This window comes from Bombina bombina, chromosome 11 (genome assembly GCF_027579735.1).
Source record: "Bombina bombina isolate aBomBom1 chromosome 11, aBomBom1.pri, whole genome shotgun sequence".
Taxonomy (NCBI): domain Eukaryota; kingdom Metazoa; phylum Chordata; class Amphibia; order Anura; family Bombinatoridae; genus Bombina; species Bombina bombina.
In genome coordinates, this window is record NC_069509.1 from 54,573,008 (window position 1) to 54,592,865 (window position 19,858).

Below are 19,858 nucleotides of genomic sequence, written 5' to 3' on the forward strand. Positions count from 1 at the left end.
GCAGCTCTGCTGTGGGTGATCCTCATTCAACTTCCTGTTGGGAAGGAGAATATCCCATAAGTAATGGATGATCCGTGGACTGGATACACTTAAGAGAAAAAAAGATATTTACGCCATATCTTATGATAGATCTTTCTAGTGACAGGCTTACGTGCCTGTATCAAAGTATCAATGACCGAATCGGAGAATCCCCACTTAGATAAAATCAAGCGTTCAATCTCCAAGCAGTCCGCTGCAGAGAATTTAGAGTTGGATGTTGGAAAGGTCCTTGAATGAGAAGGTCCTATCTCAATGGAAGTTTCCACGGTGGTAGAGAGGACATGTCCACTAGATCTGCATACCAAGTGCTGCGTGGCCACGCAGGCACGATCAGGATTACCGAAGCTCTCTCCAGTTTGATCCGAGCAATCACGCGTGGAAGGAGAGGAAACTGTGGAAACACATAAGCTAGGCTGAAGCACCAAGGCACTGCCAAGGCATCTATCAGTTTGAACTGGGGATCCCTCGACCTGGATCCGTATCTTGGAAGCTTGGCATTCTGACGACATGCCATCAGATCCAATTCCGGTCTGCCCCATCAGAGAATCAGTGAGGCAAACACCTCCGGGGTGGAGTTCCCACTCCCCCGGATGAAAAGTCTGTCGACTTAGAAAATCCGCTTCCCAGTTCTCTACTCCTGGGATGTAGATGGCCGACAGATAAGAGTGGGCCTCCGCCCATCAAATTATCTTGGATACTTCTATCATCGCTAAGGAACTCCTCATTCCCCCCCCCCCTGATGATTGATATAAGCCAGACACGTTATATTGTCCGACTGGAATCTGATGAATTTGGCCGAAGCCAACTGAGGCCATGCTTGAAGCGCATTGAATATTGCTCTCAATTCCAGAATATTGATTGGAAGTAGAGACTCCACCTGAGTCCATACACCCTGAGCCTTCAGGGAATTCCAGACTGCACCCCAGCCCAGGAGGCTGGCGTCCGTTGTCACTATCACCCACGAGGGTCTGAGGAAACACGTCCCCTGGGACAGATGATCCGGCGACAACCACCAAAGAAGAGAGAGTCTCTGGTCTCTTGATCCAGATATAGGAGGATATAAATTCGCATAGTCCCCATTCCACTGTCCGAGCATGCACAGCTGCAGTGGTCTGAGATGAAAACGAGCAAACTGAATGATGTCCATTGCCGCTACCATTAATCCAATTACCTACATACACTGAGCCACTGATGGCCGAGGAATGGACTGAAGGGCTCGGCAAGTATTTAGAATTTTTCGATTTTCTGATCTCCGTCAGAAATATATTCATGTCTACAGAGTCTCAGAGTTCCCAAGAAGGGAACCCTTGTCCGTGGACCTAGTTAACTCTTTTCTAGATTCACCTTCCAACCGTGAGTTCTCAGAAAGGACAACACTGTATGAGATTGTCAGATAAGTCGACGCCTGAATCAAAATATCGTCCAGATAAGGCACCACTGCTATGCTCCGCGGTCTGAGAACCGCCAGAAGGGACCCTAGAACCTTTGTGAAGATCCTGGGTGCTGTGGCCAACCCGAAGGGAAGAGCCATGAACTGAAAATGTTTGTCCAGGAAGGCAAACCTTAGGAACTGATGATAATCCTTGTGAATAGGGATATGAAGGTATGCATCCTTCAAGTCCACGGTAGTTATATATTGACCCTCCTGGATCATTGGTAAAATTGTTCGGATAGTCTCCATCTTGAACAATGGGACTCTGAGAAACTTGTTTAGACACTTGAGATTCAAAATGGGTCTGAAAGTTCCCTCTTTTTTGGGAACCATGAAAAGATTTAAGTAAAACCCCTGTCCATGTTCGTCTTGTAACAGGACGAATTACTCCCATAGTAGAGAGGTCTTTTACACAACGTAAGAACGCCTATTTATCTGGTCTACAGACAATCGTGAAAGAAGAAAACCCTCAAATTCCAGTTGATACCCGTGGGTCACGATTACCAATGCCCAGGGGTCCTGAACATCTTGCCCAAGCCTGGGCAAAGAAAGAAAGTCTGCCCCCTACTAGATACGGTCCCGGATCTGGGGCCGCCACCTTCATGCTGTCTTTGTAGCAGCAGCGGGCTTCTTGGGTTGTTTACCTTTGTTCCAAGCCTGGTTGGGTCTCCAGACAGACTTGGACTGAGCAAAATTCCCTTCCTGCTTTGTGGAGGAAGAGGAAGCTGAGGGTACTCCTTTAAAATTTCAAAAGGAACGAAAATTATTTTGTCTACCCCTCATCTTAACAGACTTATCCTGAGATAGGGCGTGACCTTTACCTCCAGTAATGTCAGAAATTATTTCCGTCAACTCAGGCTCGAAAAGGGTCTTACCCTTGAAAGGAATAACTAAAAGCTTAGATTTTGATGACAGATCAGCAGACCATGATTTTAACCATAACGCTCTAAAATGTCAAATCCTGCATTTTTCGCTGCAAATTTAGCAATTTGAAAGGCGGCATCTGTAATAAAATAATTAGCTAGCTTGAGAGCCTTAATTCTATCCAAAATGTCCTCTAAAGGGGTCTCAACCTTCAGAGACTCTTCTAGAGCATCAAACCAAAAAGCTGCTGCAGTAGTAGCTGGAACAATGCAAGCTGTTGGTTGTAAAAAAAACCCTGATGAATAAATAATTTCTTTAGAAGGCCCTCTAACTTCTTACCCATAGGGTCTTTAAAAGCACAACTGTCTTCAATAGGTATAGTTGTACGCTTAGCCAGGGTAGAAATAGCTCCCTCCACCTTAGAGACCGACTGCCAAGAGTCCCGAATGGTGTCTGATATGGGATAAATTTTCTTGAAATTAGGAGGAAGAGAGAACGGTACACCGGGTCTATCCCATTCCTTTTTTATAATTACCAAAATTCTTTTAGGAACCGGAAAAACATCAGTGTAAGTAGGTACCTCAAGATATTTGTCCATTTTACACAATTTTTCTGGTGGTATCACAATAGGGTCACAATCATCCAGGGTTGCTAAAACCTCCCGAAGTAACAGGCGGAGGTGCTCAAGCTTAAATTTAAAGGACATGACGTCCGAATCTGTCTGATGTAACATACTTCCAGGGTCTGAAAGTTCTCCCTCAGAAAACAATTCCCTGACCCCCAACTCAGAGCCCTGTGAGGGTACATCGGAAATAGCCAACAAAGCATCAGAGGATTCAGTATTCACATTAATACCTAATCTACTGTGTTTAGCCTGTAACACTGGTAACTTAGATAATTCCTCTGTAAGGGTAGTTAACATAACTGCAGCCATATCCTGCAGAGTAAAAGAATTAGACGCATTTGAAGTACTTGGCGTCGCTTGTGTGGGCGTTAAAGGTTGTGACACTGGGGGAGAATTAGAAGACATATCCTGATTCTCTTCAGACTGAGAATCATCCTTAGGCACACTTTCTTTACCTAAAATATGGTCTTTACATTGTAAGGCCCTTTCAGTACAAGAGGTACACAAAGTATGAGGGGGTTCCACAATGGCTTCTAAACAAATAGAACAATTAGTTTCCTCAATGTCAGACATGTTGAACAGACTAGTACTAGCCACACTAGTCGTAAATCACCTCATATTGATTCAAAACAACTTTTAGAAATGTGTACTGCGCCTTTAAGAAATAAAAAAAACGCAACAATTTATCTCAAACTGCCTACAGCGATTGAAAATGCTAAATCAAAAATAATAATTCAATTGGCCCAAAAATTATTGCACCCTTTAAGTAAATGGTGAATTTACCCACTAAGAAGCATTTTAATCACAAAATATATTTTAATAGAAAAAAATGACCCTTGCATCTAGCCACAGCTCTGCTGTGGCGCCTACCTGCCCCTGCCTCAGGGTACTGCAAAAGGACTCAACAACGATCCGGCGAACAGAGAACAACTCTAGACCCCACCGGAGCTAATGCCTGCTGCCTTCTCAGAGTAAACTGCGCGTCTGAGCACACGAAATAGGCCCCGCCCATCATGGACGTCTCAACAGTTTGTTTAACCGCATGGGAAACGGTTTGGAAAATAAAGCCATGTGGTCCCCTGTACTCTTAATAATTAACTGCAGCCCTACTGACTTTATATATGTCAAGCTGCCTCTCCCAGTGTCCAGCCCCAATACAGATATAAGCAATATGTATGAAACATAAGGACTTTCAGTAACACCCTCAGTGATACAGGTCTACTGCTTACCCCTTCCCTTGCAGGGAAAAATGTCAGCCAATTCTGATATAACACGTCTCCTCAGAAATAAAAGACTGAACATACCTCAATGCTGCTTGTAGCATGACACTGTTCTCCACACTGAAGATTTCTCTTGCACTACCTTCAGAAGCTAAGTGGATCTTAGTTACATCTGCTAAGATCATCAACCTCAGGGTAGAAATCTTCTTCCATATCTCCCTGAGGAAAATAGTACACACTGGTACCATTTAAAATAAAAAACTTCTTGATTGAAGAATCTAAAACTAACACCTCACTTTACCTCTTCCTATTACTAACAAAGGCAAAGAGAATGACTGGGGGTGGAGGGAAGGGAGGAGCTATATATACACAGTTCTGCTGTGGTGCTCTTTGCCACTTCCTAATTGCAGGAGGTTAATATCCCACAAGGATGAAATCGGTGGACTCGTCATATCTTGTAGAAGAAAAGCTGTGTGTAAGGTATGCTTGAACACACACAAAACACCTATAGAAGTTTTGATTATGCATATACTAATTTAAGGAATCCTAAAATAACATACAAGCGGTTAAAGAAATATCCTACTTGAACTGGCGTGTTGATAAAACAAGACCGTCACATTATGTAAACTTTTGCTCACCTGTGAAGGGTAATGAGCCATTGGCTGCATCATTGTTGGCTGCCCTGGAAACTGCTGGGGACTGTAGGAGATGTAGGAGGAATACGGTGTGGCTGCCACAAGCGGCGGACCAGCAGCTGCTGCAGCCTGCATCATTTGAGGTGCAGAGTTAGGTTGGTCTGAGCGCTGAGGAGGGAGGGAACCTGCCAAAGAAGATCAGAAAACCATATTAAAAAACACAAAACAATGAGAGCAGACAGTAAGATATTAGTTGCACTATCCACTTGTCTGAGCTTTCAAGTGGAAGGGGAGGGGAAAAAAATGACCATTAACGGCATGCACTCAATACATATTCATTGCCAAGTTTAATATTTACTAGCACTATAAAAACACTGTGCAAAAGATATGGACAGGTGTAAAAAAATGCCTTAAATTAAAAATGCTTTAAAAAATAAATGTTTTATCAATCAACAAAATACAAACCGAGTGAACAAAAGAAATCTAAATCAAATCAATATTTGCCCTTAAAACAGCATGAGTTCTTCTAGGTACACGTGTGCAAGGTCAGGGTTTTCGCATGCATATAGTCATAAAACAATTGTACCAAGCAGTTGCTAATGATCAGCAATTTAATATGTATGTTGAACAACAATCCTTAACAGAAACAGCTGTGCAGTGGGAATAAACCTGCGTGAGGAACAGCCAAAATCTGCTAACAAGATGAGGTTGCTGATAACAGTTTGATGTCAAAAGTCATACAGCATGGTAAGCCTGGGCATAGCAAAGTAGTTATGCTGCATCAGCAAGGTCTCTAGGGAAGAAATCTCAAGGTAGACAGGTTTTCCTAAAGAAAAATAAAATAATCAGGCAATGTTGAGGACCACAGATGCAGTGGTCGGCCAAAAAAAATGTTATGCTTACCTGATAAATTTCTCTTTGACACGATGAGTCTACGGATTATCTAATTACTATTGGGGAATATCACTCCTGCCCAGGAGGCGGCAAAGAGCACCACAGCAAAGTTGTTAAATATCACCTTCCTTCCCTCCAACCCCAGTCATTCGACTGAAGCAAAGGAGAGAAAGGAAGCAACAAGGTGCAGAGGTGTCTGAAGTTTATAAAATACCAACAACCTGTCTAAAGAACAGGGCGGGCCGTGGACTCATCGTGTCAAGAAATAAATAAATCAGATAAGCATACATTTTGTTTTCTTTCTAATGACACGAGTCCACGGATCATCTAATTACTATTGGGAATCAATACCCAAGGTAGAGCACACAGATAAGGGAGGGACAAGACAGGGAACCTAAACAAAAGGCACCACTGCTTGAAGAACCTTTCTCCCAAAGAAGGCATCAGCCGAGGCAAAAGTGTCACTATTATAAAATTTTGAAAAAGTGTGAAGAGAGGACCAAGTTGCAGCCTTGCAAATCTGTTTGACAGGCCTGTTCCTGATCAAGGCCTGACAAAACGATTGCACGTCTGGGACATCCGACAGACATTTATGTAACAAAAAGAAAATTTATGCTTAGCTGATAAATTTGTTTCTTTTTAGACACAAGTACACGGATTTCATCCTTACTTGTGGGATTTCACCTCCTGGTCAGCAGGAGGCGGCAAAGAGCACCACAGCAGAGCTGCTATATATAGCTCCACCCTTCCCTCCCACTCCAGTCATTCGACCGAAGTTAAGAAGAGAAAGGAAAAGCCAAGGTGCAGAGGTGTCTGAAGTTTACAAAAATAACCTGTCTCAAAGAACAGGGCGGGCCGTGGACTTATCGTGTCTAAAAAGAAACAAATTTATCAGGTAAGCATAAATTTTATTTTTAAAGACACGATGAGTCCACGGATTTCATCCTTACTTGTTGGATACAATACCAAAGCTAGAGTACACGGATGATAAGGGAGGGACAAGACAGGGAACATAAATGGAAGGTACCACTGCTTGAAGAACCTCAAAAACAGCCTCAGCAAAAGTATCAAATTTGTAAAATTTAGCAAAAGTGTGAAGAGAAGACCAAGTTGCAGCCTTGCAAATCTGTTCTACAGAAGCTTCATTTTTGAATGCCAATGAGGAAGCAACAGCCCTAGTGGAATGAGCCGTAACTCTGTCAGGAGGCTGCTGTCCAGCAGTTTCATATGCAAAATGGATGATACTCTTCAGCCAAAAAGAAAGAGGTAGCCGTAGCTTTCTGGCCCTTACGTTTTCCAGAGAAAACGACAAAGAAGACTGACAAAAGTCTTTAGTCGCTTGTAAATAAAATTTCAGAGCACGGACCACGTCCAAATTGTGCAACAGACGTTCCTTTTGAGAAGGATTAGGACACAAGGAAGGAACAACAATCTCCAGATTAATGTTCCTGTCTGAAAACCTTAGGAAGGAACCCTAGTTTAGTAAATAACACTACCTTATCCGAATGAAAAATAAGGTAAGGCAAATCGTATTGCAATGCCGAAAGCTCAGACACTCTGAGCTGAAGAAATGGCAACAAGAAATAAAACTTTCCGAGATAACAACTTAATATCTAAGGAATGCATAGGCTCAAACAGAGCCCCTTTAAGAACTTTGAGAACTAAATTCAGACTCCATGGAGGAGCAATTGGTTTAAACACAGGCCTGATTCTAACCAAAGCCTGACAAAAGGATTGAACATCTGGGACATCCGCCAGACGTTTGTGTAACAAAATAGATAAGGCAGAGATCTGACCCTTTATGGAACTTGCCGATAAACCCTTCTCCAATCCTTTTTGGAGAAAAGACAAAATTCTGGGAATCCTAACTCTACTCCATGAGTAGCCCTTGAATTCACACCAATAAAGATATTTATGCCAAATCTTATAGTAAATCTTTCCAGTTACAGGCTTATGCGTCTATGACCGAATCAGAAAAACCCAGATTGGATAGGATTAAGAGTTTAATCCAAACAGTCAGCTTCACAGAAAACATAATTTATGCTTACCTGATAAATTCCTTTCTTCTGTAGTGTGATCAGTCCACGGGTCATCATTACTTCTGGGATATTACTCCTCCCCAACAGGAAGTGCAAGAGGATTCACCCAGCAAAGCTGCATATAGCTCCTCCCCTCTACGTCACTCCCAGTCATTCGACCAAGGACCAACGAGAAAGGAGAAACCAAGGGTGTAGTGGTGACTGGAGTATAATTTAAAAAATATTTACCTGCCTTAAAAAACAGGGCGGGCCGTGGACTGATCACACTACAGAAGAAAGGAATTTATCAGGTAAGCATAAATTATGTTTTCTTCTGTTAAGTGTGATCAGTCCACGGGTCATCATTACTTCTGGGATACCAATACCAAAGCAAAAGTACACGGATGACGGGAGGGATAGGCAGGCTCTTTATACAGAAGGAACCACTGCCTGAAGAACCTTTCTCCCAAAAATAGCCTCCGAGGAAGCAAAAGTGTCAAATTTGTAAAATTTGGAAAAAGTATGAAGCGAAGACCAAGTTGCAGCCTTGCAAATCTGTTCAACAGAGGCCTCATTCTTAAAGGCCCAAGTGGAAGCCACAGCTCTAGTAGAATGAGCTGTAATTCTTTCAGGAGGCTGCTGTCCAGCAGTCACATAGGCTAAACGAATTATGCTACGAAGCCAGAAAGAAAGAGAGGTAGCAGAAGCCTTTTGACCTCTCCTCTGACCAGAGTAAACGACAAACAGGGAAGACGTTTGTCGAAATTCCTTAGTTGCCTGTAAGTAAAACTTTAGGGCACGAACTACATCCAGATTGTGCAGAAGACGTTCCTTCTTCGAAGAAGGATTTGGACACAAAGAAGGAACAACAATCTCTTGATTGATATTCCTGTTAGTGACTACCTTAGGTAAGAACCTAGGTTTAGTGCGCAGAACTACCTTATCCGAATGAAAAATCAAATAAGGATTATCACAATGTAAGGCTGATAACTCAAAGACTCTTCGAGCCGAGGAAATAGCCATTAAAAATAGAACTTTCCAAGATAACAACTTTATATCAATGGAATGGAGGGGTTCAAACGGAACACCCTGTAAAACGTTAAGAACAAGGTTTAAACTCCATGGCGGAGCAACAGTTTTAAACACAGGCTTAATCCTGGCCAAAGCCTGACAAAAAGCCTGAACGTCTGGCACTTCTGACAGACGTTTGTGTAACAGAATGGACAGAGCTGAGATCTGTCCCTTTAATGAACTAGCAGATAAACCCTTTTCTAAACCTTCTTGTAGAAAAGACAATATCCTAGGAATCCTAACCTTACTCCAAGAGTAACCTTTGGATTCACACCAATATAGGTATTTACGCCATATCTTATGGTAAATCTTTCTGGTAACAGGCTTCCTAGCCTGTATTAAGGTGTCAATAACTGACTCAGAAAACCCACGTCTTGATAAAATCAAACGTTCAATTTCCAAGCAGTCAGCTTCAGAGAAGTTAGATTTTGAAGTTTGAAAGGGCCCTGTATCAGGAGGTCCTGTTTCAGAGGTAGAGACCAAGGTGGACAGGATGATATGTCCACCAGGTCTGCATACCAAGTCCTGCGTGGCCACGCAGGCGCTATTAGAATCACTGATGCTCTCTCCTGTTTGATTCTGGCAATCAATCGAGGAAGCATCGGGAAGGGTGGAAACACATAAGCCATCCTGAAGTCCCAAGGTGCTGTCAGGGCATCTATTAGGACTGCTCCTGGATCCCTGGATCTGGACCCGTAACAAGGAAGCTTGGCGTTCTGTCGAGACGCCATGAGATCTCTCTCTGGTTTGCCCCAACGTCGAAGTATTTGGGCAAAGACCTCCGGATGAAGTTCCCACTCCCCCGGATGAAAAGTCTGACGACTTAAGAAATCCGCCTCCCAGTTCTCCACTCCCGGGATGTGGATTGCTGACAGGTGGCAGGAGTGAGACTCTGCCCAGCGAATTATCTTTGATACTTCCATCATTGCTAGGGAGCTTCTTGTCCCTCCCTGATGGTTGATGTAAGCTACAGTCGTGATGTTGTCCGACTGAAACCTGATGAACCTCCGAGTTGTCAACTGGGGCCAAGCCAGGAGGGCATTGAGAACTGCTCTCAATTCCAGAATGTTTATTGGCAGGAGACTCTCCTCCTGACTCCATTGTCCCTGAGCCTTCAGAGAATTCCAGACGGCGCCCCAACCTAGAAGGCTGGCGTCTGTTGTTACAATTGTCCAGTCTGGTCTGCTGAATGGCATCCCCCTGGACAGATGTGGCCGAGAAAGCCACCATAGAAGAGAATTTATGGTCTCTTGATCCAGATTCAGAGAAGGGGACAAGTCTGAGTAATCCCCATTCCACTGACTTAGCATGCATAGTTGCAGTGGTCTGAGGTGTAAGCGAGCAAATGGTACTATGTCCATTGCCGCTACCATTAAGCCGATTACCTCCATGCATTGAGCCACTGACGGGTGTTGAATGGAATGAAGGGTGCGGCAAGCACTTTGAAGTTTTGTTAACCTGTCCTCTGTCAGGTAAATCTTCATTTCTACAGAATCTATGAGAGTCCCCAGGAAGGGAACTCTTGTGAATGGAACGAGTGAACTTTCCTTTTCGTTCACCTTCCATCCATGTGACCTTAGAAAAGCCAGTACTAACTCTGTATGAGACTTGGCAGTTTGAAAGCTTGACGCTTGTATCAGAATGTCGTCTAGGTACGGAGCTACCGAAATTCCCCGCTGTCTTAGTACCGCCAGAAGAGCACCTAGAACCTTTGTGAAGATTCTTGGAGCTGTAGCCAATCCGAATGGAAGAGCTACAAAACATAATTTATGTAAGAACTTACCTGATAAATTCATTTCTTTCATATTAACAAGAGTCCATGAGCTAGTGACGTATGGGATATACATTCCTACCAGGAGGGGCAAAGTTTCCCAAACCTTAAAATGCCTATAAATACACCCCTCACCACACCCACAAATCAGTTTAACGAATAGCCAAGAAGTGGGGTGATAAGAAAAAAAGTGCGAAGCATATAAAATAAGGAATTGGAATAATTGTGCTTTATACAAAAAAAATCATAACCACCACAAAAAAGGGTGGGCCTCATGGACTTGTTAATATGAAAGAAATGAATTTATCAGGTAAGTTCTTACATAAATTATGTTTTCTTTCATGTAATTAACAAGAGTCCATGAGCTAGTGACGTATGGGATAATGACTACCCAAGATGTGGATCTTTCCACACAAGAGTCACTAGAGAGGGAGGGATAAAATAAAGACAGCCAATTCCTGCTGAAAATAATCCACACCCAAAATAAAGTTTAACAAAAAACATAAGCAGAAGATTCAAACTGAAACCGCTGCCTGAAGAACTTTTCTACCAAAAACTGCTTCAGAAGAAGAAAATACATCAAAATGGTAGAATTTAGTAAAAGTATGCAAAGAGGACCAAGTTGCTGCTTTGCAGATCTGGTCAACCGAAGCTTCATTCCTAAACGCCCAGGAAGTAGATACTGACCTAGTAGAATGAGCTGTAATTCTTTGAGGCGGAATTTTACCCGACTCAACATAGGCAAGATGAATTAAAGATTTCAACCAAGATGCCAAAGAAATGGCAGAAGCTTTCTGGCCTTTCCTAGAACCGGAAAAGATAACAAATAGACTAGAAGTCTTACGGAAAGATTTCGTAGCTTCAACATAATATTTCAAAGCTCTAACAACATCCAAAGAATGCAATGATTTCTCCTTAGAATTCTTAGGATTAGGACATAATGAAGGAACCACAATTTCTCTACTAATGTTGTTGGAATTCACAACTTTAGGTAAAAATTCAAAAGAAGTTCGCAACACCGCCTTATCCTGATGAAAAATCAGAAAAGGAGACTCACACGAAAGAGCAGATAATTCAGAAACTCTTCTAGCAGAAGAGATGGCCAAAAGGAACAAAACTTTCCAAGAAAGTAATTTAATGTCCAATGAATGCATAGGTTCAAACGGAGGAGCTTGAAGAGCTCCCAGAACCAAATTCAAACTCCAAGGAGGAGAAATTGACTTAATGACAGGTTTTATACGAACCAAAGCTTGTACAAAACAATGAATATCAGGAAGAATAGCAATCTTTCTGTGAAAAAGAACAGAAAGAGCAGAGATTTGTCCTTTCAAAGAACTTGCGGACAAACCCTTATCTAAACCATCCTGAAGAAACTGTAAAATTCTCGGTATTCTAAAAGAATGCCAAGAAAAATGATGAGAAAGACACCAAGAAATATAAGTCTTCCAGACTCTATAATATATCTCTCGAGATACAGATTTACGAGCCTGTAACATAGTATTAATCACGGAGTCAGAGAAACCTCTATGACCAAGAATCAAGCGTTCAATCTCCATACCTTTAAATTTAAGGATTTCAGATCCGGATGGAAAAAAGGACCTTGTGACAGAAGGTCTGGTCTTAACGGAAGAGTCCATGGTTGGCAAGATGCCATCCGGACAAGATCCGCATACCAAAACCTGTGAGGCCATGCCGGAGCTATTAGCAGAACAAACGAGCATTCCCTCAGAATCTTGGAGATTACTCTTGGAAGAAGAACTAGAGGCGGAAAGATATAGGCAGGATGATACTTCCAAGGAAGTGATAATGCATCCACTGCCTCCGCCTGAGGATCCCGGGATCTGGACAGATACCTGGGAAGTTTCTTGTTTAGATGAGAGGCCATCAGATCTATCTCTGGGAGCCCCCACATTTGAACAATCTGAAGAAATACCTCTGGGTGAAGAGACCATTCGCCCGGATGCAACGTTTGGCGACTGAGATAATCCGCTTCCCAATTGTCTACACCTGGGATATGAACCGCAGAGATTAGACAGGAGCTGGATTCCGCCCAAACCAAAATTCGAGATACTTCTTTCATAGCCAGAGGACTGTGAGTCCCTCCTTGATGATTGATGTATGCCACAGTTGTGACATTGTCTGTCTGAAAACAAATGAACGATTCTCTCTTCAGAAGAGGCCAAAACTGAAGAGCTCTGAAAACTGCACGGAGTTCCAAGATATTGATCGGTAATCTCACCTCCTGAGATTCCCAAACTCCTTGTGCCGTCAGAGATCCCCACACAGCTCCCCAACCTGTGAGACTTGCATCTGTTGAAATTACAGTCCAGGTCGGAAGAACAAAAGAAGCCCCCTGAATTAAACGAAGGTGATCTGTCCACCACGTTAGAGAGTGCCGAACAATCGGTTTTAAAGATATTAATTGATATATCTTCGTGTAATCCCTGCACCATTGGTTCAGCATACAGAGCTGAAGAGGTCGCATGTGAAAACGAGCAAAGGGGATCGCGTCCGATGCAGCAGTCATAAGACCTAGAATTTCCATGCATAAGGCTACCGAAGGGAATGATTGAGACTGAAGGTTTCGACAGGCTGTAATCAATTTTAGACGTCTCTTGTCTGTTAAAGACAGAGTCATGGACACTGAATCTATCTGGAAACCCAGAAAGGTTACCCTTGTTTGAGGAATCAAAGAACTTTTTGGTAAATTGATCCTCCAACCATGATCTTGAAGAAACAACACAAGTCGATTCGTATGAGACTCTGCTAAATGTAAAGACTGAGCAAGTACCAAGATATCGTCCAAATAAGGAAATACCACAATACCCTGTTCTCTGATTACAGACAGAAGGGCACCGAGAATCTTTGTGAAAATTCTTGGAGCTGTAGCAAGGCCAAACGGTAGAGCCACAAATTGGTAATGCTTGTCTAGAAAAGAGAATCTCAGGAACTGATAATGATCTGGATGAATCGGAATATGCAGATATGCATCCTGTAAATCTATTGTGGACATATAATTCCCTTGCTGAACAAAAGGCAATATAGTCCTTACAGTTACCATCTTGAACGTTGGTATCCTTACATAACGATTCAATAATTTTAGATCCAGAACTGGTCTGAAGGAATTCTCCTTCTTTGGTACAATGAAGAGATTTGAATAAAACCCCATCCCCTGTTCCGGAACTGGAACTGGCATAATTACTCCAGCCAACTCTAGATCTGAAACACAATTCAGAAATGCTTGAGCTTTCACTGGATTTACTGGGACATGGGAAAGAAAAAATCTCTTTGCAGGAGGTCTCATCTTGAAACCAATTCTGTACCCTTCTGAAACAATGTTCTGAATCCAAAGATTGTGAACAGAATTGATCCAAATTTCTTTGAAAAAACGTAACCTGCCCCCTACCAGCTGAACTGGAATGAGGGCCGTACCTTCATGTGAACTTAGAAGCAGGCTTTGCCTTTCTAGCAGGCTTGGATTTATTCCAGACTGGAGATGGTTTCCAAACTGAAACTGCTCCTGAGGACGAAGGATCAGGCTTTTGTTCTTTGTTGAAACGAAAGGAACGAAAACGATTGTTAGCCCTGTTTTTACCTTTAGACTTTTTATCCTGTGGTAAAAAAGTTCCTTTCCCACCAGTAACAGTTGAAATAATAGAATCCAACTGAGAACCAAATAATTTGTTTCCCTGGAAAGAAATGGAAAGTAGAGTTGATTTAGAAGCCATATCAGCATTCCAGGTCTTAAGCCATAAAGCTCTTCTGGCTAAGATAGCCAGAGACATAAACCTAACATCAACTCTAATAATATCAAAAATGGCATCACAGATGAAATTATTAGCATGCTGGAGAAGAATAATAATATCATGAGAATCACGATTTGTTACTTGTTGCGCTAGAGTTTCCAACCAAAAAGTTGAAGCTGCAGCAACATCAGCCAATGATATAGCAGGTCTAAGAAGATTACCTGAACATAGATAAGCTTTTCTTAGAAAAGATTCAATTTTTCTATCTAAAGGATCCTTAAACGAGGTACCATCTGACGTAGGAATGGTAGTACGTTTAGCAAGGGTAGAAATAGCCCCATCAACTTTAGGGATTTTGTCCCAAAATTCTAACCTGTCAGGCGGAACAGGATATAATTGCTTAAAACGTTTAGAAGGAGTAAATGAATTACCCAATTTATCCCATTCCTTAGAAATTACTGCAGAAATAGCATTAGGAACAGGAAAGACTTCTGGAATAACCGCAGGAGCTTTAAAAACCTTATCCAAACGTATAGAATTAGTATCAAGAGGACTAGAATCCTCTATTTCTAAAGCAATTAGTACTTCTCTAAGTAAAGAGCGAATAAATTCCATCTTAAATAAATATGAAGATTTATCAGCATCAATCTCTGAGATAGAATCCTCTGAACCAGAAGAGTATAAAAGAATCAGAATGATGGTGTTCATTTAAAAATTCATCTGTAGAGAGAGAAGATTTAAAAGACTTTTTACGTTTACTAGAAGGAGAAATAACAGACAAAGCCTTCTTTATGGATTCAGAAACAAAATCTCTTATGTTATCAGGAACATTCTGCACCTTAGATGTTGAGGGAACTGCAACAGGCAATGGTACATCACTAAAGGAAATATTATCTGCTTTAACAAGTTTGTCATGACAATTATTACAAACAACAGCTGGAGGAATAGCTACCAAAAGTTTACAGCAGATACACTTAGCTTTGGTAGATCCAGCAGGCAGTGGTTTTCCTGTAGTATCTTCTGGCTCAGATGCAACGTGAGACATCTTGCAATATGTAAGAGAAAAAACAACATATAAAGCAAAATAGATCAAATTCCTTATAAGACAGTTTCAGGAATGGGAAAAAAATGCCAAACATCAAGCTTCTAGCAACCAGAAGCAAATGAAAAATGAGACTGAAATAATGTGGAGACAAAAGCGACGCCCATATTTTTTGGCGCCAAATAAGACGCCCACATTATTTGGCGCCTAAATGCTTTTGGCGCCAAAAATGACGCCACATCCGGAACGCCGACATTTTTGGCGCAAAATAACGTCAAAAATGACGCAACTTCCGGCGACACGTATGACGCCGGAAACGGAAAAGAATTTTTGCGCCAAAAAAGTCCGCGCCAAGAATGACGCAATAAAATGAAGCATTTTCAGCCCCCGCGAGCCTAACAGCCCACAGGGAAAAAAGTCAAATTTTTGAGGTAAGAAAAAATATGATAATTTAAAGCATAATCCCAAATATGAAACTGACTGTCTGGAAATAAGGAAAGTTGAACATTCTGAGTCAAGGCAAATAAATGTTTGAATACATATATTTAGAACTTTATAAATAAAGTGCCCAACCATAGCTTAGAGTGTCACAGAAAATAAGACTTACTTACCCCAGGACACTCATCTACATGTTTGTAGAAAGCCAAACCAGTACTGAAACGAGAATCAGTAGAGGAAATGGTAAATATAAGAGTATATCGTCGATCTGAAAAGGGAGGTAAGAGATGAATCTCTACGACCGATAACAGAGAACCTTATGAAATAGACCCCGTAGAAGGAGATCACTGCATTCAATAGGCAATACTCTCTTCACATCCCTCTGACATTCACTGCACGCTGAGAGGAAAACCGGGCTCCAACTTGCTGCGGAGCGCATATCAACGTAGAATCTAGCACAAACTTACTTCACCACCTCCCTTGGAGGCAAAGTTTGTAAAACTGATTTGTGGGTGTGGTGAGGGGTGTATTTATAGGCATTTTAAGGTTTGGGAAACTTTGCCCCTCCTGGTAGGAATGTATATCCCATACGTCACTAGCTCATGGACTCTTGTTAATTACATGAAAGAAACTGGTAATGCCTGTCTAGAAAGGCAAACCTTAAATACCGGTAATGATCTTTGTGGATCGGTATGTGAAGGTAAGCATCCTTTAAATCCACTGTGGTCATGTACTGACCTTCTTGGATCATGGGTAAAATTGTCCGAATAGTCTCCATTTTGAACGATGGAACTCTTAGGAATTTGTTTAGGATCTTTAAATCCAGGATTGGTCTGAAAGTTCCCTCTTTTTTGGGAACCACAAACAGATTTGAGTAAAACCCTTGTCCCTGTTCCGATCGTGGAACTGGATGGATTACTCCCATTAACAACAGTTCTTGTACGCAGCATAGAAACGCTTCTTTCTTTGTTTGGTTTGTTGACAACCTTGACAGATGAAATCTCTCTCTTGGAGGAGAGTATTTGAAGTCCAGAAGGTATCCCTGAGATATTATCTCTAGCGCCCAGGGATCCTGGACATCTCTTGCCCAAGCCTGGGCGAAGAGAGAAAGTCTGCCCCCCACTAGATCCGATCCCGGATCGGGGGCCCTCAATTCATGCTGTTTTAGTGGCAGCAGCAGGTTTCCTGGCCTGCTTGCCCTTGTTCCAGGACTGGTTAGGTCTCCAGCCTTGTCTGAAGCGAGCACCAGATCCTTCTTGTTTTGGAGCAGTGGAAGTTGATGCTGCTCCTGCTTTGAAATTCCAAAAGGAACGAAAATTAGACTGTCTAGCCTTAGGTCTGGCTTTGTCTTGAGGCAGGGCGTGGCCCTTACCTCCTGTAATGTCAGCGATAATTTCTTTCAAACCGGGCCCAAATAAGGTCTGCCCTTTGAAAGGTATATTAAGTAATTTGGACTTAGAAGTTACATCAGCTGACCAGGATTTTAGCCACAGTGCCCTGCGCGCCTGAATGGCGAATCCGGAATTCTTAGCCGTAAGTTTAGTTAAATGTACTACGGCTTCCGAAATGAATGTATTAGCTAGCTTAAGTATTCTAAGCCTGTTCAAAATGTCGTCCAGCGTAGCTGAACTAAGGTTCTCTTCCAGAGACTCAACCCAGAATGCTGCTGCAGCCGAGACCGGCGCAATGCATGCAAGGGGTTGCAATATAAAACCTTGTTGAACAAACATTTTCTTAAGGTAACCCTCTAACTTTTTATCCATTGGATCTGAAAAGGCACAGCTATCCTCTACCGGGATAGTGGTACGCTTAGCTAAAGTAGAAACTGCTCCCTCCACCTTAGGGACCGTTTGCCATAAGTCCCGTGTGGCGGTGTCTATTGGAAACATCTTTCTAAATATCGGAGGGGGTGAGAACGGCACACCGGGTCTATCCCACTCCTTAGTAATAATTTCAGTTAGTCTCTTAGGTATAGGAAAAACGTCAGTACTTGTTGGTACAGCAAAATATTTATCCAACCTACACATTTTCTCTGGTATTGCAACTGTGTTACAATCATTCAGAGCCGCTAACACCTCCCCTAGTAATACACGGAGGTTTTCCAGCTTAAATTTGAAATTTGAAATATCTGAATCCAATCTGATTGGATCAGAACCGTCAGCCGCAGAATGAAGCTCTCCGTCCTCATGCTCTGCAAGTTGTGACGCAGTATCTGACATGGCCCTAGCATTATCAGCGCACTCTGTTCTCACCCCAGAGTGATCACGCTTGCCTCTTAGTTCTGGTAATTTAGCCAAAACTTCCGTCATAACAGTAGCCATATCTTGTAATGTTATTTGTAATGGCCGCCCAGATGTACTGGGTGCCACCATATCGCGCACCTCCCGGGCGGGAGATGCAGGTACTGTCACGTGAGGCGAGTTAGTCGGCATAACTCTCCCCTCGTTGTTTGGTGAAATTTGTTCAATTTGTACAGATTGACTTTTATTTAAAGTAGCATCAATACAGTTAGTACATAAATTTCTATTGGGCTCCACTTTGGCGTTATTACAAATAGTACAGGTCTCATCCTCTGAATCAGACATGTTTAACACACTAGCAACTAAACTTGCAACTTGGAAATATTATACAATGAAAAGCGTACCGTGCTAAAGAAGCACAGAAGATATATAAAAGTTGAAATCAATAAACTTTGCAAAACAAAACACAATTTTAGCAAAGGCTTGTTCCCATTAGCAAAGAATAACTAACCCTGATGGCATAAAAAAGTTAAAGAATAAACGTTTCTTTATCACAGTCAACTACAATCTCACAGCTCAGTTAGATTACTTCCCTCAAACAAGCTTTGAAGACCCCTGAGTTCTGTAGAGATAAACCGGAACATGCAGGAAAAAACAATGAGCTTCTGACTGAAATTTTTGATGCGTAGAAAAAGCGCCAAAAAAAGGTCCCTCCCCCTCACACACAACAGTGAGAGAGATCAGTAAACTGTCATAATTAGGTAAAGCAACTGCCAAGTGGAAAAATAGTGCCCAAACATTTTATTCACCCAGTACCTCAGAAAATGAAAACGATTTTACATTCCAGCAAAAACGTTTAACATAAATTAGTAAAAAACCAAATAGGCTAGAGATTATATACACAGTGTAATTCTAGTGAAGTACCATTCCCCAGAATACTCAAATGTAAAAAATACATACATGATATTATGTCGGTATGGCAGGATTTTCTCATCAATTCCATTGTCAGAAAATAAAAACTGCTACATACCTCTTTGCAGATTAAACTGCCCGCTGTCCCCTGATCTGAAGTTTACCTCTCCTCAGATGGCCGAGAAACAGCAATATGATCTTAACTACTCCGGCTAAAATCATAGTAAAAAACTCTGGTAGATTCTTCTTCAAATTCTACCAGAGAAGGAATAACACACTCCGGTGCTATTAAAAAATAAACTTTTGATTGAAGAAATAAAACTAAATAAAATCACCATAGTCCTCTCACACATCCTATCTAGTCGTTGGGTGCAAGAGAATGACTGGGAGTGACGTAGAGGGGAGGAGCTATATGCAGCTCTGCTGGGTGAATCCTCTTGCACTTCCTGTTGGGGAGGAGTAATATCCCAGAAGTAATGATGACCCGTGGACTGATCACACTTAACAGAAGAAATTAGATTTGTATGAAGGAAGGGTCCTTGAATGAGAAAATCCTTCCTTAATGGCAGTCTCCAGGGTGACGGGGATGACATGTCCACCAGATCGGCATACCAAATCCTGCAAGGCCACGCAGGAGCAATGAGGATCACCGATGTCCTGTTTGATTCGAGCAATGACCCGAGGAAGAAGTGCAAACGGGGGGAAAAGATATGCTAGGCTGAAGGACAAAGGAACTGCTAGAGCATCCATCAGTTACGCCTGGGGATCCCTGGACCTTGACCCGTATCTCGGGAGCTTGGCATTCTGACGAGATGCCATGAGATCTAACTCCGGCCGACCCCATTTGAGAATCAGGTTGGAGAATACTTCCGGATGGAGTTCCCACTCTCCCAGATGAAAAGTCTGCCTGC

General features: G+C 42.2%; 1 protein-coding gene across 1 annotated transcript in view; it reads right to left on the reverse strand.

The window, feature by feature from the left end:
* Positions 1 to 19,858, reverse strand: part of ATXN2L (ataxin 2 like) — a 247,354-nt gene that overhangs the window by 139,766 nt on the left and 87,730 nt on the right. Inside the window, exon 18 of the mRNA XM_053694196.1 lies at positions 4,819 to 5,000. Within this exon, the coding sequence (XP_053550171.1) occupies positions 4,819 to 5,000 (182 nt within the window). The remainder of the gene's footprint in view (positions 1 to 4,818; positions 5,001 to 19,858) is intronic.